General features: G+C 40.8%; 1 protein-coding gene and 1 long non-coding RNA gene across 3 annotated transcripts in view; one reads left to right on the top strand and one right to left on the bottom strand.

The window, feature by feature from the left end:
- Window positions 1-591: 591 nt before the first annotated feature.
- The window catches only part of pex1 (peroxisomal biogenesis factor 1), a 37,321-nt gene continuing 10,175 nt past the window's right edge, over window positions 592-27,737 (bottom strand). Inside the window, exons 7-24 of one of the 2 annotated variants that reach the window (XM_004915421.4) lie at window positions 27,218-27,341; window positions 26,688-26,791; window positions 25,364-25,452; window positions 23,491-23,623; window positions 23,320-23,416; window positions 22,770-22,940; window positions 15,612-15,766; window positions 13,737-13,926; window positions 12,625-12,791; window positions 10,644-10,778; window positions 9,447-9,511; window positions 8,723-8,865; window positions 8,369-8,472; window positions 7,119-7,295; window positions 6,456-6,683; window positions 4,440-4,631; window positions 2,862-2,989; window positions 592-752 (exon numbers count right to left, since the gene is read on the bottom strand). In XM_004915421.4, the coding sequence (XP_004915478.1) occupies window positions 677-752; window positions 2,862-2,989; window positions 4,440-4,631; window positions 6,456-6,683; window positions 7,119-7,295; window positions 8,369-8,472; window positions 8,723-8,865; window positions 9,447-9,511; window positions 10,644-10,778; window positions 12,625-12,791; window positions 13,737-13,926; window positions 15,612-15,766; window positions 22,770-22,940; window positions 23,320-23,416; window positions 23,491-23,623; window positions 25,364-25,452; window positions 26,688-26,791; window positions 27,218-27,341 (2,478 nt within the window). In that variant the 3' untranslated portion in view covers window positions 592-676. The remainder of the gene's footprint in view (window positions 753-2,861; window positions 2,990-4,439; window positions 4,632-6,455; window positions 6,684-7,118; window positions 7,296-8,368; window positions 8,473-8,722; window positions 8,866-9,446; window positions 9,512-10,643; window positions 10,779-12,624; window positions 12,792-13,736; window positions 13,927-15,611; window positions 15,767-22,769; window positions 22,941-23,319; window positions 23,417-23,490; window positions 23,624-25,363; window positions 25,453-26,687; window positions 26,792-27,217; window positions 27,342-27,737) is intronic. The other variant, XM_002934587.5, reaches the window with a different exon arrangement.
- LOC116411466 lies at window positions 24,314-26,183 on the top strand. The gene is made up of 2 exons (XR_004223112.1): window positions 24,314-24,449; window positions 25,574-26,183. It is a non-coding gene; the product is annotated as an uncharacterized LOC116411466 (long non-coding RNA).

Raw genomic sequence — 27,737 nt, 5'->3', positions numbered from 1 at the left:
CTACATTCTATGGCACTTTGGTCCCTTGGTACCTAGGACGTAGAATCTATGTCCTATGGCACTAAAAAGGTTAACGTTCCTGGCACTGATAACAGTCAAAGTGACTTCTACCCCCATTAGAAAAATTAACAGCATTACAGTGCAACCCACTCTGTACAGATTAGGCAGCAATGGCAGAGACCTACAAATAAGGTGAAGAGTAAAAGTAATTTTAAAGGACATGGAGTGTCTTACTCACTGGGGGAGCCAATCCCTAAGGTAAATAAAATGGTGGCATGGCATTAGCTTTATTTTACCCCCTAAGTCGGCACTTTTTTTTTATATGCGTATGTAACAACTTGTGCCTAACTACATCTCTGCACTGGAACGGATATATATTTAGTACATGAGTGTATCAATAGGGTTTTGGAGATCCTATTCCTCAAAATGTCTCTGTATAGTGTTGCTCTATGTGGATTCCTTTGCTTCCTCCAAGTTTTTGACACTGTTATTTGGAGTTCTTGATATGGTTGATACATCCCCTCTGCTAAATAACCTTGATTATAATTGCAGGTATTAATTATGTTACAGATAAAGGCACACAACACAGGATAAAAAATAAATCATTTATTAATTACAAATAACCCTTCTAGTTGAGTTGATTAGATATCATTTGCAGGACTCAGCATGGTGGTTATTAGGCAAGGGTCACTTTTTGTCCACTTCTCCAAGTTTCTCTGCTCGACTGCTTTGGGTTTTTAAAGTTTTCGTAACTAAGAAAAAAATGGAAAACAAGAAAATAATTTGTTCATTTAGTAAGGGAAATGGGGTTCAGCAAGCGTAGCACGGGAAACGGGGTCTTAGAGTGGGATACAACACAGCAGATCCTACTAGGGATGAAGGGAAAAATCATAGGGAGTTTTGTGGAAAATGACCTAAAGGAAGTAGGTATGTACATTCTTGCTGTACTCTCAGAATCCTCCATCCATTATAATTGTGTTATTGACAATAATAATGAGAAATAAACAATAATTGGAATGTGTGTAACACACTTTAGGACAACATGGCATGTCTCACTAATAGTAACAGTGGTACCAAAGTACCATGATCCTCTTAAAGCCATGAAGTGCCGAAGCCCTTTACTGGATTTCATGTGTCTGTGACTTCTTGTATCCCTTCCCATTTGCTCCTGTTTCTAAACATTTGTATTTAATTTTCATGTGTACACTGCTTTCTGTCACAATTCCCATAACTGATAACCTTTTTTCTATTGTTATGCACCATAGAAGTCATTCAAAAGTAATAAACCAAGATAAATCTGCACCAATATCAAAGTTATGCATATGCAAAGTATGCATATTGGCCATCAAACTGTTCAATATTTAGGGTGATTTGCCGTTGTATGTAAAAAATTGGATGAGATAAAAATTGCATCATTTTTTGGTGACTTTCAGAAATGCCACCAAAACTGCTTTGTTTAGGAAAGCTTTGTTGTTTGGTGTAGTAAGGTGTCTTTACCCATATTTGTCAGAATGTGTACTTTCCAAAAATATATGGTTTTCAGGGTCACCCTACATTTTCGCCTCTTTTACCACGCACAAAACTGCCCGTGTGTTTCTGAATTAGGTAAATTTAAGCCATGAGATTAGTGTGCACAAGGTGTATTTTGGGGTCTGTAAGTGCCATGTGCTTTGATGTCCAATATACATAGGTTTATCAAACTGTTCGGGAGACATCTGGGGTTCACACTTAGGGCGTTTTATATGGTTACCTAATGACCTGTGAGAGAAAAGATGGTGCAAAGTGGAAGTTTTGAGGTGATTTTTGTAAATGTCATTAAAACCGTCAATTTTAGGAATGCTTTACAGCTTGGTACTTGGAGTAGAAAGACATGGGTACCCATTTTGGATTCGGGGGAATGTGTACTTTCCAAAAATATAGGGTTTTCTGGGATTTTTTTTTTTATAGATGGGGTAATCTTCACCTTTGGGGCCACATACTTATTGTAAACCTATGCACATTGGGCAACAAACTGTTCATTGGACCCCTGGGGTACATACTTAGGGTGTTCTTTCCCTTGGTACCCAATAATATGTGGGAGAAAAGATGCTGAAAAGTGAAAGCTTCAGAAATCTCAAAGTCACCAATTTTAGAAATGCTTTGTGGCTTTGTGGTACTTTTAAGTAGAAAGACTGTGAGAGACATGTGAGAATAAATATGGTGCAAAGTGGAAGTTTTGAGGTGATTTATGTAAATGTCATCAAAATCGGCAATTTTAGAAAATGTTATGGGTACCTATTTCAGATGCGGAGGAATGTGTGCTTTCCAAAAATATATGGTTTTCTGGGGTAAACTTTTTTTGTGGCTTTACCACCATAAAATGCAGTAAATGTGTTGATTTTGCAGTAACTCAAATAATACACCATATGGGGGTATTTTCATTTTGGGGTCCCTACATGCCACATACCTAGGTAAACCTACTGGGTATCAAATGGTTTACGGGACCCCTGGCATTCATATTCAGGGTGCTTTATCTAGGTACTTAATGATGTGGGAGATAAGAAGCTGCTTGAATGAAAGCTTTGAAACGATTTTTCAAAACTTTCACAAATTTTTATAAAAACTGGTACATTTAAAACATGTAAAAAAAAAAAGCAACAAACCAAAACCAAATAAAATATATTGTTTTCCCATGTAAACTAAAAGTACCCACTAGGAAAGGCCCCTAAAGTGAAAGAGCACAAAATGTTCAAAAAAAAAAAAGCAAAGAGTGGTAGTTATACTGTCAATTTGCTGGCAGAACAACATACTGTAGGAAAAAAATCTACAGCCTGATCATATAATGCAAGTGGCCAAATACAAGAATGTGGATTTTTCCTTACAGGTGGTTAAAAAACTTCCAGTCCTCTTGGCTAATGGATGGCCTTGTGCTGGCAAGCGCATTGAGAAGGTGATGCTGCTTAATCAGAAGGCTCTTCTTGGACTCCATTTGGCTGTGGGAGTCATAGACCTAGTGAATAAAATAGACACAAAAGGAGATTATGTTGCTATATTCAATGAATACGATCGGCATAAAGGCCAAGAGAAATAAAGCATTTTACCTGCTGATAGGAAATGAAAACGGTAACATGCATACAATTACTGTATTGCTGTAGAGTGAAGATAATGCTGTTTGCCACATTGCAGTACTTGACTATAATTAAGTGCGCTTGCGCATGAAATGCGTCAGACATGATGCTTTTAATGAATCAATAAAGCCGTTCTTTTAAAGAGAATATCCTCGCTGTCCAGTGCTTTGGAGTCTTCATTGTTATTCACATTGCAATACTTACTGCCAGTTGTGCATCCACAGGCAAGCTCTTCATACTTGTTTCAAAATGACACTTTGTATGCATGAATATTTATCAATATGCTGTTTCTGCTCTTTAAAACTCGTGTGAAAATTAAGTTTTGATAGTAAACAAAGTTTGGTTCCTCATTAAAATAATTTCTTGCACTGCAGGGTTTGTCTCATTTTTCTGTACATATACAATAATACATGCCTGCAGAGCTTATGGCGAGGCTCCTTCTTTACATATCATCAGTTAATATTATGAGTATGAACTAACTGCCTTAACTGAGGCACCCGGCACCCAATGTAACAGAACAGTGTAAGTTCTGTATGTATTAAAGAGGTGGTTGACCTTTATGTTAACTTTTACTATGTTATAGAATGTCCTAATCCTAGCAACTTTGCATCTGGTCTTCATTTATTATTTTACAGTTATTTCACTTACACTTCTACATCTTTTCAGCTTTTAAAAAAACATTTGCTCTGTGATCTTACAATTGGATAATTACGGTTACTTTTTTTTTTTTTTTACTTATTCTATTCAGTCCCTATTCATATTCCAGTCTCTCATGTAAACCACTGCCTGGTTGCTAAGTTAAACAAGACTGTAGCAACCAGAGAGATGCTGAAATTCCAAACAAAAAGCTAAATAGCTAAAAAAAACAAAAAAAAACCCCCAAAAAGCTAAACACAAAAATAAAAAATGAAAACCAATTGCAAACTGTCTTATAATATCACTGTCTACAACATACTAAAATTGAATTTAATGGTGAACAACCCCTTAAAACCACAATAAATGCAGGTCTCACATTAGGGTGAATGTTCTAAACACATATATATAACTGCACCCTCACAGGAGAAATTAATGTAAATATTTTGTTAGTAATTACAGCATTTCACAATTTAGGATGAATGAATTACTAACCAGACCATGTGAAGGAGCCCCTTAATATAATTTGTGATGGGTTTTACAGAGCAGAGCAAACATATGTGGGATAACAGATAAAAGAAAGGTCTAAAAAAATATATTTACAGGACTCTCTTCTACGGGCATCTATACTGCAAAGCCCAATAGCATTTAAGATAGATGTGGGTAGGGAATGTAACAGAAGAATATGTAACATTATACCACATTCATGCAGTTGGCCTTGGGTACACTGATCTCATCATCTACTTTCTGACATTGTTCCTGACTGTGTTGCTGGTGATCTTCTGGTGAGCTGCTTATAAACACTAGAGGTTGTGAAGGCACTAATTCTCCTATAGTCGGGCCAGTAAACTCATGTGTAATGGAATTGCTTCCAGAAAAGCTCTGGGAAGTCTGTAAAGACAATTGAAGAGAGCTGTTACATCTGTTCCTATACATCTGTACATATTGATAGTGGAAATGTAAACGTTTGCAAGAGGTTGCCAGAAATACACATTTTAACCCAAAGATGGTTTATTTAAAAAAACACAAAATTCATTTAGATATAATAGTTTATAATTTATTAATGCGATTTTAAAATTCTTTACACATTAGACATGCTTTAGTGAACAACACTTGAAAAGCGCAACACAACCCTGCAAATAATGCCTGCCATAGGCAGGTGGAAAGTGCATCTTACACCCATTGGTGCTCCCTAGATTGCTTGTCTGAATAATGCGCAAACTTGGGAGTATCCAAGGAGTTTCCTACATAATGCCCCCAGCCCACCACCCTGTGAAAGTAAAGACGCCACATGCTGGAATGAATGTCTTCGATGGGATGCTTTATCATATCCAAGGAGGGTAAAGAGTGATCTAGAACACTATCTTGGTCTCCTCCCGAGTCATCAGAATCACTTCTGTGGTTTAGGAATATTATGGAAGACAAGCTCATATCACTGCTCCCTAGATTGTTTGTCTGAATTATGTGCAAACTTGGGAGTGTCCAAGGAGTTTCCCACATAATGCCCCCAGCCCACCACCCTGTGAATAGATATGTACTGCAGATAACACGGTGTTCTGACCTAGGAACCCCTGCACTACACTATATGAATGCAAACAATCTGCCATAAACTACTATATAAAGGAAGCTTGTGTAAATGTTTTAAAACTGATCACCCCAATTTCAAACTGCTCAAAAATGCATATAGAGTAAATCTGATCATAATTCCTACCGGTGACCCCAAAGTCAGTGCTTTTATTAACTGAAAACTGCACTCATATTCTTAAATCTCTTACAAGTTCCAGGTGCACATGTACAGTGGGATTAAAAGCAGAATTTAAAAGGAAAAACTCAGCTTTTTTTACTGAGCATGTGGCCCAGGGCCACAAAGAAGAATGAAGAGTTGGGAGAAGGTTGTGATGTGGTGCTCCTATGAAAGTACCCCTGGCTGGTGCAGTTTTCAGCTAACAGGAGAACGGGCCAGGGGTTTTATGTAAAGAAATATAATCGCTGGGGTGTGCCTAACATTAGGCATCCCCCAGTGATTATACCTTTTCTTCTCCTTTAATGCTTCAGTGCAATACAAAATGGGCACGAAAAGCAAGAAAAGCAGCACAGTTAACTTAATACCACAACAAACCAGAGTTAAGTATGAGCTATAGTGGCCTTAAAATGATATTTTAATCAAACCTAAGTAGAAAATCTTACAAAAATATTGCTTGTCATTGCATACTTGTAGTATAACCCAAATAAAGGCGTCATGTTATAAAGACTTTTAAATTGATACTTTGCATGCTGCATGCTGAACTGGAAAAAGACAATTATTAATTCATTCTAGAGGAAGATGAACAGCACAACAGATAGTAACAGTCACAGCTTCCCATGGGAAAGCTTGGGTCACCCATACAGAAAGCAAGGTCTAAATACAGCTGTCACCCTGAATTTAACGTTTTGTGGTACACAATGGGGCTGGGACAACAGTATCCCAGGAAATACTATTAGGATTCAATACAAATGATCTGAGGGATAAAATGTGTATTTGCATGCAACATGGACTCTGCCTAATTATCTTCACACTTTTTTTTACTGTAAACTAGCTGATAATAACTTGATTCTGGTGACATGGATTAATAAAGTGGAAACTGACCTAATCTACATAGAAAATAATGCAGGACATCCACTGAGCCATAGGGAAACAGCTTGCATAGCCAGTCTGTAATAATCTTAGGAAATCACCTGTTCTGAACTGCCGTTTCCAAGGTCTGAATCATATGAATTTCCAAAGTAAAGACGCCACATGCTGGAATGAATGTCTTCGATGGGAAGCTTTATCATATCCAAGGAGGGTAAAGAGTGATCTAGAACACTATCTTGGTCTCCTCCCGAGTCATCAGAAGCACTGCTGTGGTTCAGGAATATTATGGAAGACAAGCTCATATCACTGTCAGATCCAGAATTGTTGTCCTGAAACATCAGAAGGAAACAATGCATTAAAATAGTATTGGAAAAGGAAAAATGTAAAATGCAAGTTGAATTATTTTTTAAACATCATCTAAAGTACAGAGACATCTGGGCATGTTTCATATGACTGACAAATAGCAGCTCACTAACTCACCTTATTTCTATTACAGACCTAGTGCTGGGCAAGAGCTAGCAGGATTCATAGCTTGGGGCTGTGCCTCTTCTGCCAAAAGCTTTTCCCAATACACATGGTCTAATCTGTATAAACAAATTTATGATACCAAGCCCACCTAAATAACAGGCTTTTTATTATTATTAAGAGGGGCCCATCAGTATAAAAGACTTTTGATTATAAGGGGGGCCATAAGTATAAAAGGCTTTTCATTATAAAGGGCCCATAAGTACCACAGAGAAAATGAATCATGCAGATGCTTATACCTGAGGAACGGTTACCGACAGGTTAGTATGAATTGCCTCCAGCTGAGCGTTATACAGCAAGGCTTTAAGATCCGCTCCTGTGAAGTAATCCGTCAGAGAGGCAATATGCTTCAAGTCCACATTTTCATCTAAAAGCATGGAATGGCTGAGGCCTTTTAAGATTTCAAATCGTGAGTCCTGTACAAAATAAGACACAGGAAAAGAGAAATGAATGTATAGTGGCTGCTAAAATAAAAAAAACAAAAAACCAAAAAAACATTTCTATTTAATATTATCAAAGGCATCCTACATTCACATATGGTAAATTGTGAAAAAAATAATCACTTTTTAGAGAGAGTTTTTTTTTTTTCAGTGCATAAAAAGTGAAACCGGACTATTAGAGAATAATTTAGATATACAGGTATGAGACCCATTATCCAGAATGCTCGGGACCTGGTGTTTTCCAGATAAGGGGTCTTTATGTAATTCGGATCTCCTACCTAAAGTCTGCTAAAAACATTATTTAAACAGTAATTAAACAAGGTACTGTTTTATTATTACAGAGAAAAAGGAAATCATTTTTAAAAATGTGAATTATTTGATTAAAATGGAATCTATGGGAGATAGCCTTTCCGTAATTCAGAACTTTCTGGATAATGGGTTTCCAGATACGGGGTCTGAAACCTGTACTATGTTATATCGTTTTAAAATAAAATTATTTAAAAAGAGAATTTTTGAATACAGTATCCTTCCTAAGGGCTCTGGCACACGGGGAGATTAGTCGCCCGCGACAAAACTCCCTATCCGCGACAAAACTCCCTAATCGCCAAAAAAGTCTCGCGAGTCTTTTTCTGCGATTTCCCGAAATCGCGCCGCCGCGTGTGCCATCCCACCGGCGACTTACATTGTTGCCGGTGGGATGGCAGGTGAAGGCAACTCGGGGAGATTTGTCGCGGGCGTCTAATCTCCCCGTGTGCCGGAGCCCTAAATAAGAAACTGCTTGCACTGTTATACGCTAACCGCAATAGATGGTTAAATATCTATAGAGCTGACACGGTCAGTACCAGCACTCCAATACTGTACGTTCTACATTCCTGGTTTCTCCTGTCTGGTGTTTAACTACATTGCCTAACAACAAGTGGTGCTGCTCACTCCAAGTGTTAATAATACTGTTTTCATTAGAAAAATTGCACAACCATGAAATAATACAGCAATAACAGTTCTCAAACCTATAACTCCTATTAAAGCACTATCATATCCCACTTCATCACCTGGTCTGGTGGGGGGCAATATAGGCATTCATCCAAACGTCCAGGTCTGAGTAGCGCAGGATCAATCAAGTCAGGGCGACTAGTGGCTGCCAAAACATACACTCCTAAAAAATAAAATAATAATCTTAATAAAAAAAGCTAGCTTCAGTTCATTTATCCTCCAAGTTCATATAGGGGACGTTCACTTTCACTTAGGTGGTTCTTATTTAGTTTGTTTCAAGTATAAACAAGTCCAATGATATTGACACTTAGCCTATTAGCTCCCAGCATACCTATCCCCTTTAAAAGCATTAGAATAAATGAGTTATTTTCTGGTGCAAAAAGAATAAGTGTAGTAAGTGTAGCTCTGATTACCTTGTAATCCTTCCACACCATCAAGCTGTGTCAGCATCTGGTTGACCACTCTGTCAGTTACACCAGTGTTATCATGGCCTCTCCGAGGAGCAATGGAATCAAACTCATCAAAGAATAGAATACAAGGCTTAGCAGCCTGGGCTCTGGAAGGACACAATGCTTAATGTTACACACAATTTATTGCAAAGGGAATCTGCACACTTGTGTCAATAAAACACTTACAACAATAATTCTCCTATGATATACAGACTGCAAGACAGTTCAGTAGAATATGAAAGCTGTTTGATAGGTCTCATAGGAAACATACACATCTGCTATCCCAATTACTTTTTAGGAATTTCCCCTTGAATTTGGCCCTGTCCGTTTCCTTGGGAAGTAATCACTGTCACATGCTTTACACATAGCTGAGACACAGTAATGAAAAGTCCTCTATTACACTCTCCTACTGGTACTTGATAATACTCTAGGCACAGTTTTTTCTTAATGTAGGGGTTATAGTTAAAAGACAGATTCTTCAAAAAAGAACAGAAAGGAATCTACACTAGTTCCTCCCTGTCTGCTTGGTTATAGTTTAAACATAGCATTCCATCTGCTGGGCAGTTCAAAGGGCACCATGCCTATAGCACACAACAAAAGCTTTGATGACTTTTTGCCATTTTAAGCTAAAATGAAACAAATTTACAAGACTATTTGTGAGAATATTTTTAAGGAACATAACAGTAACCTGGTAAAGACATCCCGCACCGCTTGTTCACTTGCCCCGATGTATTTACTGAGAAGCTCTGGGCCCTAGAGAAAATACATTAACAGGTTAATACATTTTTATACAAACTATCTAGCACTGGAGGCTGCTAGAAGTGTTTCCCTGTGAAATATTTTATATCTAAGAATCTACAGTTTAAATAACAAATGTGTTGGGCTTAATAAAGAGCTTGTATATAGTATATTTGTTTACAGACACAAACCCAATTATGTACTAATTTAGAAGAAGGGCTCCTATTGAACTAAAAGGGCTGCAATGTGGCCTGCACACTGCCAGGGGCCAATCATAGCTAAAACCAATATGTGCAGTCAGTCTTCCCCAAAAAGGAAAGTACGCATAGGCCGCGGTCACTGGAGTCACTTTGGTGTGTCTGTAAGTAATGATAGGTGGGGTTATCCTGTGCTTAAATATATGCTTTGGAACCCATGGGGTTAGGTACCGTTGGGGTATGAAACACGTAAGGCTGCATATTTCGGGCTTCATATATGTTTTTAATGTGAATTCTCAAATAAAAATGTGATTTTCTTTTTGAATTTTCTTTTTTGATTTTTTTTTTGTTTAGTTTGGGATACAACTAGTGAGTGTCACTTTGACATTCTCTGGTTCTGATGAGCGAAGGAGAATGACAACACTAATTATCAGTGCACCGAGAAGCCCCTGATAATGAGCTGCTTAAATGCAGGAGCTTAGGGACGGGAGGGTTTGTTTGTTCAAATGCCCATAAGTAGCATCACAAGCTACACCCTAATAATGTACAGCATTCTATGATACTGTATAAACCCCTTCCAGTGGAAACAATTGCTTGTATGTAGATAAAAATGCAATAAAAACAAAAACAAAGGATAAACTCATTTAACTGTGGGGCTGGCCCCCCTCGAGTGCCCAAACCAGTGAAAGCCAGTTAAGGGTGAATGTTTAATTATTTTCTTGGATATCACTGAAGCCAAATCATAAAGTGCAAATGTTATGACCTTCTTTTCATATATCCATAACCTCTTCATGAGCCAAGCTCCACTGCAATGTTTCATTGCAAAGGGGAATAAAAAAGATGGAAGATCTGTCTAAATTAACACATCAAACCCTCTCATCTTATAAACCTAGGGCAATAAGGCTGTATATGTTTCCTGCAAGAGATGGATGACTGGGGAAATAAATCACCTTAATGCTGATGAAATTCATTCTACTTTCATGAGCAATAACACCAGCCAGCAGCGTCTTCCCTGTTCCGGGTGCACCGTACAGCAACACTCCAGATCTGTGGCGTATGGGAAGGTTTGCAAATAGCTCAGGATACTGAGAAACAAAAGTAGGTAGCAGATTTAACTTTCCACAAATTATATGTCACCCCTCTGCGAACAAACATTATACTGTTAAGTGACAGTGAGTCAATGTATTAGCATGAAATAGGTTGCAGACAACATAGCAATTAAAAACCAAAAGGGAGTGGTTATGTAAAACAATGCACAATGACTTTAACCCCCAAAAAAACCTCACAAAATGGAAAGGTTTTGGGCTAGATCACAGCCTATATCATAGCAGCTCAAATTTTGGCCTCAAGTCAAGAATTTTAAAGTACCGGTACCGTGGATAAAAGGGGACCAGTCACCCAAAGAAATAATTCCAAATCATTTGTTTTAGGTCAGTTGAGCAAATAAGCTTTACTTACGCTATATAAATCATTTACATTTTCTTGACACTATTATCACTATTGTCATAAGGCAAGCTTTACATCATCACAAAATCTTGTGTATGGACCAGAATAGGGGACCTGATACGATGCCGATGCCCATGCACAGGATTCACAATTATAGGCCGTGAGTAGGGCAGGAGAATGTGAGAAGTGCAGTAACATCTATGAAGCACTGAATGGAAAGTGAAAGTAATTTACTTCCCCGCCTCCTTGCCTCAGGCTCTGATTTTCAAATAATTTAATGTGTATGGGTGTTTTAATTAAAAAAAGAATTTGGGTTTCATGTTTTATTTGCAAAGGACTTTTATTATACAGCTTTTAATGTTAGGATGACAGGTCCTATTTCTCCACCCAAGACATGGAGATCTGTAACCCTATTCTTTTTTTTGTAACTTGAAATTTTTCTTGATTATTTCAGCATACAGAAATAGCAAGATATAACATGTGCCAAACATTTGCTTGATACAGTAAATTCCAAATAGCAGAGATTATTGCGGTAATGGCTTGTAAACATGTTAATACTTAAAATTGGGCTGAGCTTAGCAAATGAAGCCTGTGCATAGATATAAAACGTTGGTCTAAAGTTTCACTACTCATCAGAGCATTTTCATTCAGAAGAAGCTGCTTGGATGAGTAGTGAAACGTCTTCAATGATTACTTAACAAGCCCAGTTGCTTTAGATTTATACTAGATACACATTGATAGGGTTCTGGCTTTTGTCTCAGTTTTGTTAGAATATTGACCTGTACTTCCATGAAATGGAATAGAGCAAAGTGTATCACCTCTCTGCTTGACACAATCAATTCCAGAGTTTGCATAGCTCTGTGAAACAAATACAGAGTGCTTCCTAGCTGACAAACCTCAGAAACCAGCCTCCTGTGGTTATAATAAAATTCAGTTGACAAATTAGCAGCATTCCCAAAAGTGCTATCTGTTGGAAGTAGATCCCATCCTGTTGCAAACAATAAAGGGAGAGAAGCTCCACTTAGGTACCTCGGGCAGCAATAAGGGCTCCAGTGGGGCACAAAAGGACCTCCCTAGTGGGGAAATTGCTAAGAGTAGCTCCATTCCCCCCAGTGAGGTGAAGGAGCTATAAAAGTAATAGTAATAAAAATAAAAAAACACCAGTGAAATGAAGTAAAATCAAACATGAATCGCTGCCCTAGCCTTCCTGAGAAGGGCACAAACAATATGTAGGCAGCTATCACTTGGGCAGGCAATCCAGGGCACTCCATACAGAGATAGATACATTGCCAACTCAGTCTGAAGGCATTTATTGTCAGTTTTACTCTGTATCTAATAAGCCAAACTAATTGACTTGTATCAAAGTCTTTAGTGTGAAGCTAATAACAGTACCACAATCACATTGTTAATTCTTAGGTATCTATTTAAGGAATCCTAATAAACCCTGGAATGCATCATGCTTAAGAAACAACATAAGGCCATTACCTTGGCTGGTAACTCAATGGTGTCTTTAAGAACCTGGCGAATATCATGTAAACCTCCCACCATGTTCCAGTCCTGTTTCTTTGGCTTATGCAGCTGAGCATTTCTTAAGGACAATGGAGTAAAGCCTTTTAGAGCTCTTTGGAAGTCAGTCGTTGACAAAACCAAATCTAAAAGCAAAGAAAATTTACCTCACTAAGTTTAATACACAAAATGTGGCACACTGACTTTTCTGACTGAAAATTCTTTTCAGTACTATGGGGTAAATATAAAAATGCTCAGAACTAAAAGAAATTCAATTTTAGGCTTTCAAAGCTATGCAGGGCCACCATCAGGGGGAAGAGGGGGTACAATTGTGCTGAGCCCCGTGAAATGTACATAACTTCTGCAAAAACTGCTTGGAAAACTACATAACTTGCCTAGAAACTTACGTGACTTACGTATAAAGCAAAAGACAATGCAGAGAAGCTTTGCAGGGACAAACTTTACTGATCCCCAATAAATTAATAAAAAAACTGAAGGTAAATTCCACTGCCCCCAAATAACTGACGTATTAGCACATTAATTATTAGTTTGAACCTATTGTATGAACTGCTTACTATAGAGTAACATCAGCTGGATCTGGGATCTATTTACTTTTCTATATGAACTCTGCAACATTGGGCCCCACAGCAATATTATGGGGCCCCTAAACTTACGCAGTTTATGTAAGTTATGTGAAAACTTATGTAACTTTCATATAAAGCAATGACGTAAAGAAGTGGCAGGTTGGTAGAGAGGGGGTTAAACTTAGAGAAAACTCCACTGACCCCCTACATACTGAATGACTTTGTAGCACATTAAACAACGGAACTGCTTATTATAACATAAGCCGTTCATATTGCACAGAAGAGGTATGGCCAAAATTTTGGTACTGCGCATTTGTGTTCATGGGGGCCCTGTATAAATAACTTGTGTGGGGCCCCCAAAGTTTCTGATGGCGGCTCTGCAGCTATGTCACGATATCACAGTAACACATACTTATTATAATTAAAGCTGACTGCTTATGTGCTTTAAAAATAGACATTACCATTAAAAAAGCTGGAAGAAAAGATCATGAAGAAAAAATGCATTACCTTCTATCCTGCATATCTGTCGCTTTGACACACTAGACTCTATGGCTCGTTCAACAAGCATGGTAAAGTCTCTTGCCACAAAGCCTTCTGTTTCTCTTGCAAGATACTGGAAGTCAAGGTCTCTATAGAAAGCAGTATCACCACTTAGCCGGTTCTCTATCACACAGCGTAGCATCTCAGATCTGTTTTCCTAAAATATTCCAGAAAAGACATCTCCAGCACAATTCTTTTTGTTACTGCAGTTCATCAAAGAGGCAAAGGTTTCAAAAATAATTTCTATTTCTGTTATTGCTGATAATGTAAACAGATCATTGCATTATTGTATTTGAGAAATGCAGTTTACAGAGTCAGCAGATATATAGCACCCTAGAGTTTTCCATGTTGCTGGCTGGCTGGCTGGGTTTAACATGCCATATAGTTACTGTAAAACAATAACAGTAAAAAAGTAAACATACTGAATAAAGTTTCCCATTGGAATCCATATCATCTGCATGTTATTGTTTTGGGTTATCTGTGTGGAAACTGATGTTAGGGGCTCATGGTGGAAGCTAGTGTGGTGTTGGTTATTTACCAAGATCCATCCAGGAGGATCCAGAGGACTTTTAGTAATTTCTCTGGGCAGCCTCTCGTGATGTATACAAATTTATCTGTAGGTATAGCATAATCATAGTCACAGTCATATTTTTTTTTAAAAAGGAAACTTTAGAGAGGTTTTGTTCTTTACACTTGCTTTTCTAGTAGTATAGATATTAGTATTCTTTCCAGTCTACTCAGAGCAAGCTAGATGAGAAGGGCCCCCAGCAGATTTAGTTGAATACATACATCAAGTTTATTGGTTATAAAGTCAGGTATGAGTGTCCAGTAGCACTGATTTATCAAGCAAAACAGACCATATGCATAAAGTGTGCCAGGGACTGATGGCACCAGGGGCATTCACATGAAACTATTGGAAAAATTTTGATGCAACCTGCCCCCAATGCATTGCAGGTTGTCATATATGTCTATCCATATCTCCCTCTGATAATGTAGGAATGTCTCTCCTCCATTGTTCCAAGTGGGTGGGCAGTTTGCAGCTATTCGCTCAGATTAGGTGGGCATAAAATAAGGGAATTGGGAAGAGTTGGGGAGTGGCCCAAACCCTCAAGCACCTGTATTGCTTTTAATAGCAATTACATTTTTTTAATAACTTTAAAAACTATTTACAAATATTGAATTAATGTAAAATGGAAATTTGCTTAGAATAAATTTTTTTCGCTGTGGGAAAAAAAACAGCTTTTGGTTGGAGGAATAGACTTGCCTGAATTGCAAAAGGGCATTATCTCATAGCAACCAATCAGTAATAAACTTTGCTCAGTCAGAAAAAAAAATCAAAACCAATTACTGACATGAATATGTGCCAAGGTGCCTTGAGAGGAAACTTCTGTGATTTCGGGAAATCGCGGCACTGCATATGCCATCCCACCGGCAATTTACATTCAAGCTGGTGGGATGGCATATCAGGGAGATTAGTCGCCCGCAACAAGGGAGATTTGTCGCGGGCTACTAATCTCCCTGTCTACCACGGCCCTTAATAAACAACCCCCATTTACCTAAATAGATAGAGACATGATGTAATTAAGGAACCATGCAATTACCATAGTTGGTGGATAGACTGATTTAAGGTGGCAGGTTAAATTGGTGGGATGGATTTAAGATACATTGTGCTCATGAGAGTTTGTGAGCTGCAGGAGTTGGTGGTGGGATGCATTTAAGGAACCTAAAGTTACTTGCATTGATGGTGGGATAGATTTAAGACACTACATAGTTACTGGAGTTGGCGGTGGGTAAGGCGCCTATTAGTCACCTGAATTAGTGGTGGGATAGCTTCATAGTTACCTGTGTTGGTGGTGGGATGGGTTTCACACACTGGAAAAGATGTGTCCCTTGCTCAGAAATTAGCACAGGATTCAGAGAATGTTCAGATTGACATGTAGCTATTAGAGACACCAGAGTGTCCATGGAAATTATATTCTTCATTAAATCTTTCAAAACTAAAACAGGAAATATTATAAAGGTTAGAGTTACATGCAGTCACATTTAGAATAACATATTGATTTGATGGGAGGCTATTAAAATTATTTTCCTTAATAGTTGACCTCCTGGCCAGACAGTGTCAAATCTTCTTTGAATTAGTTTGATGGTGTTGCTGTTTACAGCAGGAATTCCCAATTAGAGTTCATCACCAATTGCAAGCAATAATGCCAAGCAACACTCCAAGAGACCAACTTTGTCTGGGGGTGTGGGGCATTGCTGCTAAATCATACTTATAATTACCCCTTGTCACCTCTTGTGATTAAAAATGCCTAATTTCTGAATTTTTTTTTCATATAATAGAAGGTTTGTCCCTGAGGAAGAGCACTGGTTGTGCTCGAAACATGGAATTTTTTCAATAAAAATTTTTTTTCTTTTGCATCAAGCTCCTGTGTGTGCGGCATACGTGCACTCACGTATAAGGGGATTTATACTTACCGTTACATCCTTTTCTCTTAGTCCTATAGGGGACACAGGCCACCCTCCCTGGAAACTTAGGGATCATGCATACCTTCTCACTCAGCTGTGTTATAGTTTATAGTTATTAAGTTAAGAGCACTGTTTGCTCGGTCTTGTTACATAACTGAGGTACCTGGGTGGGGGAAGAGGTTATATAGGGGAGAGAAATCAAAATTATACAGTGTCCTGCCTCCTGATGGGAGGGGATTTAACCCCATGGTGCCTGTGTCCCCTATAGGACTAAGAGAAAAGGATGTAACGGTAAGTATAAATCCCCTTTTCTCTTGCGTCCTGGGGGACACAGGCACCATGGGGACATACCAAAGCCGTCCCCCCTGGGAGGGAGGAAACTGAACTAGGATTTATTGCAGTCTAGCTTTGAACTACCGACTGCAGAACTTTACGCCCGAAGGCTGCCTCGGCCGAGGCGAAGGTATCGAAGCGATAGAATTTTGCAAAGGTGTGCGCGGAAGACCAGGTTGCTGCTTTGCACAGCTGCTCCGCGGAAGCCCGGTTCCTGCATGCCCAGGATGCCCCTAGTGCTCTGGTGGAATGTGCTTTTATCCCGAAGGGGGGTGTTTTTCCCAGGGATATGTACGCCCGGCGAACAGTTTCCCTGATCCAGCGAGCAATTGTGGCTTTTGAAGCTGAGCAGCCCTTACGGCTGCCTGACGGAATCACGAAGAGATTCCTGGTTTTGCGGAAGTGAGCTGTCCTGTCTACATAGACTTTCATTGATCTAACTACATCTAGTTTGTGTAGTTTGGCTTCTTTGGAATTTTTGGGCGAGCTACAGAAGGAAGGGAGAACTATCTCCTCGTTTAGGTGAAATGGTGATACCACTTTCGGTAGGAAGGAAGGAACTGTGCGCAGGACTGCTTTTTCCTCGTGGAAAATTAAGTGAGGAGAGTCGCACGACAGTGCACTTAGTTCCGAAACACGTCTTGCTGAAGAGATGGCCGTGAGGAAGACTACTTTCCAGGTAAGCCAGGGAAGCTCAATGGTGTGGATAGGTTCAAAGGGGGCCTCCAAGAGTGCCGACAAGACGAGATTGAGGTCCCAGGGTGGCACCGGGGGTCTCCAGGTTGGTGACAGGTGAGCTACTCCCTGTAAGAATGTTCTTACGTCTCCTAGCCTTGCCAGTTTCTTCTGTAGTAAGATGGACAAGGCTGATACCTGGACTTTAAGGGACCCTAGGCTCAAGCCCTTGTCCAGGCCGTCTTGCAGGAATTGGAGGATCAGAGGAACGTTTGCACTCTGATAAGCTACTTGCTGTTGTGCGCACCAGTGGATGAAGAGGTTCCAGATTCTATGGTATACCTTGGAGGATACCGCCTTCCTGGCCCTAATCATAGTCTGAGCCACTACCATCGAAAACCCTTTCCGGGTCAGAATAGCGGTCTCAAGTGCCACGCCATCAAATGGAACATTTGAGGGTTGTGGTGGAGGATTGGGCCTTGGTGAAGCAAGTCTGCCCGAACGGGAAGTGCCATGGGCGGATCGATGGAGAGATTTACCAGGTCTGTGAACCACGACCTCCGTGGCCAATTTGGGGCGATTATGATGAACGTGCCGCTCTCCTTCCTCATCCTCTTGATGAGACGTGGTAACATGGCAAGGGGGGGGAAAGGCGTAGGCCAGCGGGACCCCCCACGGTGCCGTCAGGGCATCCACCCCTGCTGCTAGATGGTCCCTGGTCTTGGAGATGAATAGTGGAACCTTTTTGTTGTGGCGAGACGCCATTAAGTCTAAGTCTGGTGTGCCCCATTGTTTCGCTATGATGTCGAAAACCTCGGCATTCAGTTCCCATTCCGTCGGGTCTAGTCTGTAGCGACTGAGATAGTCCGCTTCCCAGTTCAGAAGGCCTGGAATGTGGACTGCGGAGATCTGTGGGACGTTGTTCTCTGCCCAGCGAAGGATTTTGCTGATTTCGCCTGCTGCTGCCACACTCTTGGTTCCCCCTTGGCGATTGAGGTACGCCACGGCAGTGGCGTTGTCGGACTGGATTCTGATGGCTAGTCCTGTCAGTCGGGTTTCCCAGTGGGTCAGGGCTTTGAAAATGGCTCTGATCTCTAATATGTTTATCGGCAGTCTGGATTCCGCTGTTGTCCATAGGCCTTGTGCCGAAAGATTCTGGAAGGTGGCTCCCCAGCCCGACAGACTGGCATCGGTTGTGATGATTTGCCAGTCCGGGTCCGCAAAGGGTCTTCCTTGTGTTAGGTGAGGTGGGGTCAGCCACCAATTTAGAGAGTCGATCGTCTGAGTCGGTAGGGAGATCCTCTGGTTGAGAAGGTGGTGTTTGCGCCACTCTGAGATGATGGTCCTTTGAAGGGGCCTCAGATGGAATTGTGCAAATGGAACCGCTTCTGTGGAAGCGACCATGACCCCCAAAACCTTCATGCAAAACCTGAGGGATGGTTTGGGGATAGATCTGAGTTGTCGGACCAGCAAGTGTGTCTTGTGGACCTTTTCCTCTGGTAGGAGAACTCTGCCTAGGTGGGTGTCGAGAAGGAGCCCGAGGAACTGAATTCGTTGTGATGGGAAAAGGCATGACTTGGTCATGTTGATCGTCCAGCCGAAGCTCTGAAGGACCCGGATGGACAGGTCCAGGTCCTCTTGTGCCTGGTGCAGTGAGGGCGCCTTGATCAAGAGGTCGTCCAAGTATGGAGTGATATACACCCCACGGACTCGGAGAAAGGCTGCCATGGTGGCCATTATTTTCATGAAAATACGTGGGGCCGATGATAGGCCGAAGGGGAGGGCCGCAAACTGGTAGTGGTGATTGTGGTAAGCAAATCGCAGGAACCTTTGGTGAAGGGGGTGGATTGGGACATGAAGGTATGCGTCCTTCATGTCCAGGGATGTCAGGAACTCCCGGGGTTCTAGAGCCCGGATTACCGATCTCAGTGATTCCATCTTGAATCGTCGGTAGTACACCCATTTGTTGAGAAGTTTGAGGTCCAAGATAGGACGGTATGAGCCGTCTTTCTTGGGGACCACGAAGAGGTTCGAGTAGAACCCTTGGAACCTTTGAAGTGGAGGAACCGGAGTTATTACTCCGGCCAGTGCCAGTTCCTGTACGATGGATAAGAAGGCGGTTTGTTTTTGGGGTTCTATGGGAACCCGAGACATGAAGAACCTCTGTGGAGGTGTTCTGTGGAATTCTATCCTGTAACCGGAAGATATTGTGTCTATGACCCAGGGGTCGTCTATGAGTTCGGCCCAGGTGGTGGCGAAGTGTTTGAGACGTCCCCCGACCTGAGTGTCTGGCCAAGTGTCGTGCGGCCAGTCATGCTGAGGAGCTCTTCTCGTTAGAGTTCTTGGTAAATGTCTTGCGAGACTGCCAGGTTGTTCTGCCTCTGGAGGTGGGCCCACCTCTGGCAGAAGAGGAGGATCTGGATGGAGGTGATCCTTTTGAGAAACGAGTGCTTTGGCCTCGAAAAAAGCGCTGTCTCTTGTAAGATGTATTAGAAGGTCTGCTCTTGGGTTTTTGCTGGGGCAACAGTGTACTTTTGCCCCCCGTTGCTTGTGAGATAATTTTTTCTAGTTCTTCGCCGAAAAGGCGGGAACCTTTGAAGGGAAGAGAGGTAAGTGACTTTTTTGAGCTGAGGTCAGCCGACCATAGTCGAAGCCACAGGGAGCGGCGTGCGGCTACTGAGAGAGCAGATGTGCGGGCCAGCAGCTTCAGGGAATCCAGTGAAGCCTCACTGAGGAAGGAACTCGCCTCTTGGATGTGTAGTGCGACGGACTCGACGTCCTCGATGGCGGTTTCGCTCTGTAGACCGGTGAGGATGGCGTCGGACCACACTTCCAGAGCCCGACTTACCCATGCCATGGCAAGAATGGGTCTAAAGGCTGTACCTGCAGAGGTAAAGATAGCTTTAAGGAAGCCTTCCAGTTTTTTGTCGGTGGCGTCCTTAAAGGCAGATGCATCTGGAACGGGTAAGGCGGTGGCTTTTGACAACCGCGATACCGGAGCATCCACCAGAGGTGGGGTGCTCCATTTTCCCAGATCCTCTTTTGGAAAGGGATAAAGTTTTGAGAATTTTCGGGTGACTTGGAACTTGTGTTCCGGGAGGTTCCATTCCTCCTGGATGATGGCTTGGAGTTGTTCATGGGCTGGGAAATTTATTTCGTGCGAGGCCGTTCTGCGGAATAGACCCTTAGAGGTCTTAGCCCCTTTGTCAGTATCCTCAATGTTAAGGGCCTGAAGGACTGCCACAATCAGGTCATTTGGTGACCTGGCAGAGTCCTGGGCGGTTGAGGCAGAGTCGCCCTCTGATGCGGAGTGGGATAATTCCCCTTCGCTGAGCCCTTCCTGGTCCGAATGGGACTCAGGTGAGGAGGGTGCAGTAGAGTCATTAGGTAACGGGCACTTGCGTTTAGATGTGCTCTTAACTACATTAGGTGATGCTAGTTTGTCTAGGATTTTATCCAGAGATGATGCTAATAGTGGTATTCCCTGCAGGTTATCTAGGGAATTAGATAGTGAAACTGCCCAGGCTGGAGCCTCAGGGGCTTCTGTAGCCACATTGCCCGATGTTGAGGGTAGTGCTGCCTGTACATTCTCCCCCTGGTCTGTTAATTGTGGCGTGGGTTGCTCTGCATCCGTGGTAGCAGTGGTGCAAGCTTTACAAACTGGGTCTTTTTGTGCCACCTTAAACTTTTTCTTGCATTGAGTACATGCAAAGAAAGTTACTTTGGACGCCTGTTTCCCCCCTCTGAGGAATAGTGCATCCCCTGACCCCTCAGCCATGTTGGCTTAGTGACCCTTTTACCGTATCTGTGCCTGGTAGAGGGAAGAGGAGAGATGGAGGGCGAGAGACCTGTGGCGTTCTGTCTGTGTTGGGAGCAGGCCTGCCGTGTAGCGTAGCTGCGAGTGCGCGCTCTGTCAGATGCCGGAAGGGAGGAGCCGACTGAGGGCGCGAATGTGGGGAGGTCACGTGAGCCGTGCGCACTTCCGGCGGTACAGCCGGAAGTCTCGGTGCGGCTATTGAGGGTGCGGAAGGCGCGTACCATCCATTACCCGCCGGCTCCCTCTGCCTCACTCTCTCGCCGGCTGCGTCACAGCAGGCGCGCCGTGTGAGAGTGTAGGGGCGGCTGCCGGAGGATACCCTGACTCTCCGCCTGCCAGATGTAGGTATGGGGGAGAGGTTGGGATCTCCCGTGTGTAAGGAGGGGCTGTAAAACCCCTGTTCACTCTCGCCACCTGTGAACGGTGCGGAGGGTTAGAGGAGACTAGAGGGGACCTCATGCTCCTCTGTAATCCCGGGTTGGTGCCGTGGGCCCCCGTTGTAGGGGGGGGGGGGGGGGGCGGCCGTCGGGTACATTGCCTTTTCTAGGCAGCAGGCTCAAGGAGCCGTCCAGCGTAGGGGGCTGACGCAGCGAGTGCAGCCTAGGCTGCCTCAGGTACCACCCCGGGTGTTAGGGCTAAGCCCTGAACCGTAGTGATCTTTTCAAGTTGTGTCTCCTAGAGACTCTTCTGTCCAACCTCCTGTTTGCGAGGACACTAAAAAAACTGAGGTACCTGGGTGGGGGAAGAGGTTATATAGGGGAGAGAAATCAAAATTATACAGTGTCCTGCCTCCTGATGGGAGGGGATTTAACCCCATGGTGCCTGTGTCCCCCAGGACGCAAGAGAAAGATACGTTTCTGTTGCCTGGGTGCAGGTCCAAAAAATGTTGAAAGTGCTCGAGGGAGGGTCAGCACTCACAGGACTTATATAAACAAACAAATTAATTTTTATTAAAGAGGAGACTAACGTTTTGGCTAGCTCTCTAGCCTTTATCAAAGTGATGCCGAAATATTAGTCTCCTCTTTAATAAAAATAATTTCTTTATATAAGTCCTGTGAGTGCTGACCCTCCCTCGAGCAATATTATAATATATATATATATATATATAAATAAGAAAATTTAAAGAGGTGGTTCATCTTTAAGTTAATTTTTAGTATGTTATAGAACAACCAATTCTAAGCAACTTTTCAATCGGCCTTCCGATTCTTTCCAGCTTTCAAAAAAACGGGTCACTGAAACTAGCAGACATAAAACTATTGCTCTGTAAGGCTACAATTTTATGGTATTTTTTTTAACTTATTTTTCTACTCAGGTACCCTCTTATTCACATATCAGTCACTCATTCAAACCACTCCCTGGTTGCTAAGGTAAATTTAGTCCTTAGCAAGCAGATAGCTGCCGAAACTGAAGAGCAGCTGAACAAAAAGTGAATTAAAAAACTACAAATAAAAAATAAAGACCAACTGCAAGTTGTCTCAGAATAGCACTCTCAAAGTTAAGTTAAAGGTGAACAACCCCTTTAACCATTTAAAATACAATTGCTATACCTCTAGATGCACCTTTAAGTGACCTCCTGCAGCCACTAGAATTCCATATTCTTATCTACTAATTTTGTTACCAAACTCACAACTACAGAATTACTAGGCTGTAGCAAGGCATTTGTATATTTCAGATATAGGTTAGCGTGCTACGGACAATTACTGAGTTACCATATGCAAGTTGTTTGCTTTGAGTTGCTTCAGGACTCTGCTCCAGTTCAGGGGAAGAAGCAACACCAGCAATTTGATCCAGATCATCTAAAAGTATAACTGAAGGCTGTCTCCAGGCGGCTTCTTCAAAAGCTTCTTCTAGTGTCTGAATAATATTTTCAACGTTTTTCCCTAAAAGAAAATGCCATTTAAAACTATACATGGATTCAGTAATATATCTGAGCATGTGCTCTGTTGAAACTATATTGATACAGTACCCTATTGACCATTCGACACAAACTGTAACACAGACAGTGGGCTTATAAATATATCCTGGTTTGTCCCTGAGGAAGAGCACTGGTCGTGCTCGAAACGTTGGAACATTTTCAATAAAAACATTTTTTCTTTTGCATCAAGCCCCTTTGTGTGCGACACTCTTTCTATTATATTTCTGTTTTTGACCTGCACCAAGGGCATTTGGACTTGTATAGGGTGTGCTCCTCTATGGGTTATATATTTATATTATATATATAACCCATTAACTCTAATATGTCAAATTAATTTATCATACCTTTTAATAGTTTACAATCAATTTCTTCTACATGTGCTTCCAGTTGCTCAGATGCTTCTTTACATAAGGCTTTTGCTAAAGTTGATTTTCCGCTTCCCTAAAAAACAGGACTTTTTAGTTGGCTGAGGAAAATTAAAAATAACAGGTAATGGGGACAGCAAAAATTACTACCTTAGGTCCACAAAGAAGAACTCCTCCGCTACGAAGACCAGAAGCAGATGCAACCAGCTGTCTGGAGAGTGGCCGGCCCAGGAGACAATGAACAACATGATCATAGCATGATTTCCCCAGTTTACTCACCCCTCTGTAACAGAAATGTTTACTTTACATAACATACAAAGAGCAACTTGACCATGTCACTACATGGACCCAAAAAGGCAGATGGGAGTTGTGGTTTATTACATGCATTGCCTTGTCACCAAAACACCAATAAACCCGTGGGCAATTTAATTACCAACATTGATTGGTATACTGCATAAACTCTGTAGCATTTTTTGCTAAACAATGAGCAACAAAAGAGCAAAATCACAAACACCCCAATAAGTTCATCATCTAGCCTCATTTTCTACTTAAAAATATAACCAAATAAATCAAGACTTTACAGTTCACAGTATTCAAAGGAGACATACCATATAAAACGTAAGAATTAATTATACTCCTCTAAATATAGGATTGGGCTTAAAAAAGTTCCAGTTCCGCGTGCAATAGCGTGCGCTAATATCGCGTGCTACGAAATAACGCATAAATATACTGCATGGTTTAAAATATCACGTAAAAATATGTCATTGCAATATAATTAACGACAATAGCATCGCTTCTTAATTCATTCAAGTGTCTTTTTTGTGAATCGATTGTTAATTCTCCAAATATAAGAAGTGATAATATTTTTAATGCATGCTATAAATAACACTTGTTTTTGCACCCTTTAGTGAATAGTCCCATATTGTCATGATTTTTTTGGTGTACTTTTTATTTCTAAATGACACTGTTTACATAGCAAATAATTCACTTTATTTATTCTTGATCCAACAAATGTATTTTTTTTAGCTGTAATATTGGTGTGCAGGTGCCATCCCGAGTCTGAGCTGTCAGAAGGGGCCAGCGCTACACTGAACTAGAACTGCTTTCAGGTAAACTATGGTTTCTCCTACTCCCATGTAACTGGAGGAGTCCCAAGCCGGACTTGGATTTCTTACTTTTGAGAGCTATTCTGATATCTACTGGGAGCTGCTATCTTGTTCCCGTCCCATTGTTCTGCTGATAGGCTGCTGGGGGGGGGGGGGGGGGAGAGATCATTCCAAGCAGTAAAGTGTGACTGAAGCAACTCAGCAGTAAAGTGTGACTGAAGTTTATTAGAGCACAGGTCACACAACTGTGGCACACTGTGAAATAAAGAATATGGCTAGCCCCATAGGAAATTTCAAAATTAAATATATAAAAAAAAAAAAAATCTGCTGGAGAAGCTCTATTAACTGATGTGTTTTGGAAAAAAAAAAAAACCCAAAAAACATTTCCCATGTTAGTATTCGTTTTGCAAAGGCAAAAGGTAAAAGTCCATTTTCTGGGTCTCCACTTAAAAAAAAGCCTATTTGAAATGGACTTTAATTTAGAAATCTGTACTATTTTTATAAAACAAAATACACAAAAACAATCTTTCACATTTCAATTGTCTTTCTTGTCCCACCTTATGACAGTCGCCAACTGGGCTACTGTGAAGCAATCAGTGAATACATGAATACCACAGAAGGGTTGTTTCATGTGTTTGTTCCTCACTAAACCTATTCTTGGTGAGAAACAACCTTGCGCGTTGCACAGCAGTCACAATAATTCTGTTATTTGTATAGTAATTTAAAACCTATACAAAACATTCCACTATTCACTGGATAACCAATTGGATCACTATACTACAATTTGTTTGTTTACATGAAAGGTAATCAATGATTATGAATGGCACTGTATACATCAGACATTACTTATGAAAGACTAAATAATTACCGCTTATTTGTATTCTAACTATAATTGAAAAAATATTAGTAGCACATACCCTAAATTTTGCAGTTTCAAGTAAAGAAGATTTTGATCTGCATGTAGGTGTCTATGAGACTCTTCAGAGGGGGCCGGCTCAAAATTCACCTTTAAAAACAAAAGATATTAAAGATAAAAGAACCTAAACCCTGTCATAAGTTTAACAACTGTATTTAACATGGATTGTTTCATTTTACACTGTCTTGTCTCTCTCTTTGGTTTTTCACAGCAACTCTAAACCAGAGTCCAGGGGATTACCACTAAAGCTAAAGGAGGGTGTTTTGCCATCTGACTGCCAAGCTAGAAATCTCCTCATGTGTCACTTCCCTTAATGACAAGGTGAATAACCCTTGCTTGTTTCCACTATCTTTTCTGCAGAAAAAAGCAATGTGTGTACAGCATGTCAATGCCTGGAGGTTCTCATAGTAACCTGACCTGTCAACATGGCAGAGCTTACAGGGACAATATACACCCCTTTTCAATCGAATGAATAGGGCTTGTGCTAAACACACTTTTTGCCTAATGTTTTAATTAAGAAATATGGTTTCTGTTACTACTAGTAATACTTTAGTACTTCCTGTCACATTCTGCTCCCCCAGAACACCAGAAAAGCTGATAAAACTAATCACCAGTCCAATGGGAAGTCCAGATAATAAGCTGTTCAAAGGCTGCTGCTTAGATAAGGGGAAGTTTGTTTCTTTAAATGTAGGTAGGGAGCTCTGAACATATTGCCCTGTTTCTTACAGTAGGGGGATGTGAGTTCAGTGAACATAACTCAACTTTGAAATAAGTGTTTTATGTTTTTTTAATTAAAATAGGCATAATGTAATTTTAACACACATCCTATTCATTGTGTTTCTTGTACACCCTGTGAATGGCAGAGTAGGAGCAAGTTTCAGCAGAAATATGTGTGGGACCTTTGTTATTTCTCATGGCCTAATATTACATGGGTAAAGCAGTTTTTCAGTGGCCATCTCAAGTCCTGGGATAGGAGCAGCCGCAGCACAAACACACTATAACATTGATTTATAGGCTGTACAGAAAATGCAGGAATGCATTAAATGGATTGACGTACCAAAAAGGACCATGTTTAGCCGTTAAAACCCTGAAAAACTCAAAGGACTGCTGGAGGGCCCTTTACAGGGGCCAGTAAGCTACTAACTCAGTACGGAAGGACTAGATCATAGGCTTTATTAATCTAATATTATTCTACAGCAGTGCCTGTGTGAGCTACTATGGTACAAAAGATTCACAAATAGGACTGTTCATATAAATGCTCTCTCAGACACAACACACAGCAGAAAGCTACATGCTACAAGTACCTGCTATTACTTGATATTTACATGAATTTTAGTTTTCTCCATAATGCTTGGGCATAACATATAAAAATCATCTTGGCTTGATTGAAGGTCTAATTTATCCAAAATAATGAAGAAATCCGATACTTCTGTGGGAAAAATAAAATTAGTGTCAAAAACAGAAGGCCAAATGCCATACAAATTATAAATAAATAAAGGGATTTAACTAAATGCCCTAAAGATTAAACCAGAAAATAATATATAGGTAATAAGATAGGTAGGGTTATTTAACTGGAGGCCTGTGGGCAAGAACTGTGGGGTTTGTCATATGGTCACAGACAGCAATATATGGTCATGTCTAAAATAAAATATCACCAGTTAATGTTCAGGCTAAATCACATTGTATCTGACTGAATGGACAGATAGCACTATACTTGGCTGTTGTACAGATTACTTTGGTCCAAAACCAAAACGGGAAAGAAAAAGGTGAATTTCACTAAGACAGAATTCTACATCAAATCCATAAATTGATTCCACTCATGTATTAGGAATGTCAGTTAATAATGAGTACTTACCATCCTTTAAAATAATCTGTATATAACCAGTGTTCCCTGCAATCCAAGGCATCTTTAAGGTACTATTAGACTGCAGCCAAGTACTGAATGCAGCTTTGATTTCATCTTCATGTATGTTTCTATCCTTGAAGAAAAATATAAAAAGGAGTTATCACTTTGGCTTTACAAAAAAAAATATCTTAATCTACTACTGGAAATTTCGCAAACACTTTGTATACATGTCCACAGGAGCTGAAACCTAACATTAATTAAATTAGGTAAAGGGCCTTTTTTCTCTTAATTGCAAAGCATTATTACTTTATGTTCAGTCCAGATTGAAATGACCTTATTCCAGGGCTAATTCTTGCTACTGTCTTGTCAGTGGACTATCAAAACGGATTGTATTACTAAAAGCAGATTATTAAAAACAAACCGTGAATGACCAGTGTATTTACAAAGCAAATGCTACGTTAGAGAAAAACAAATCCTGGGCCATACAAAACTGTTGGGGCAATGAAACATGGGGTGGTTTGTTAACCGC

The sequence above is a fragment of the Xenopus tropicalis genome, chromosome 6 (assembly GCF_000004195.4).
Source record: "Xenopus tropicalis strain Nigerian chromosome 6, UCB_Xtro_10.0, whole genome shotgun sequence".
NCBI lineage: Eukaryota > Metazoa > Chordata > Amphibia > Anura > Pipidae > Xenopus > Xenopus tropicalis.
The sequence above is the reverse complement of the archived record's forward strand: the minus strand, read 5'-3'. Positions and strand labels throughout refer to the sequence as shown.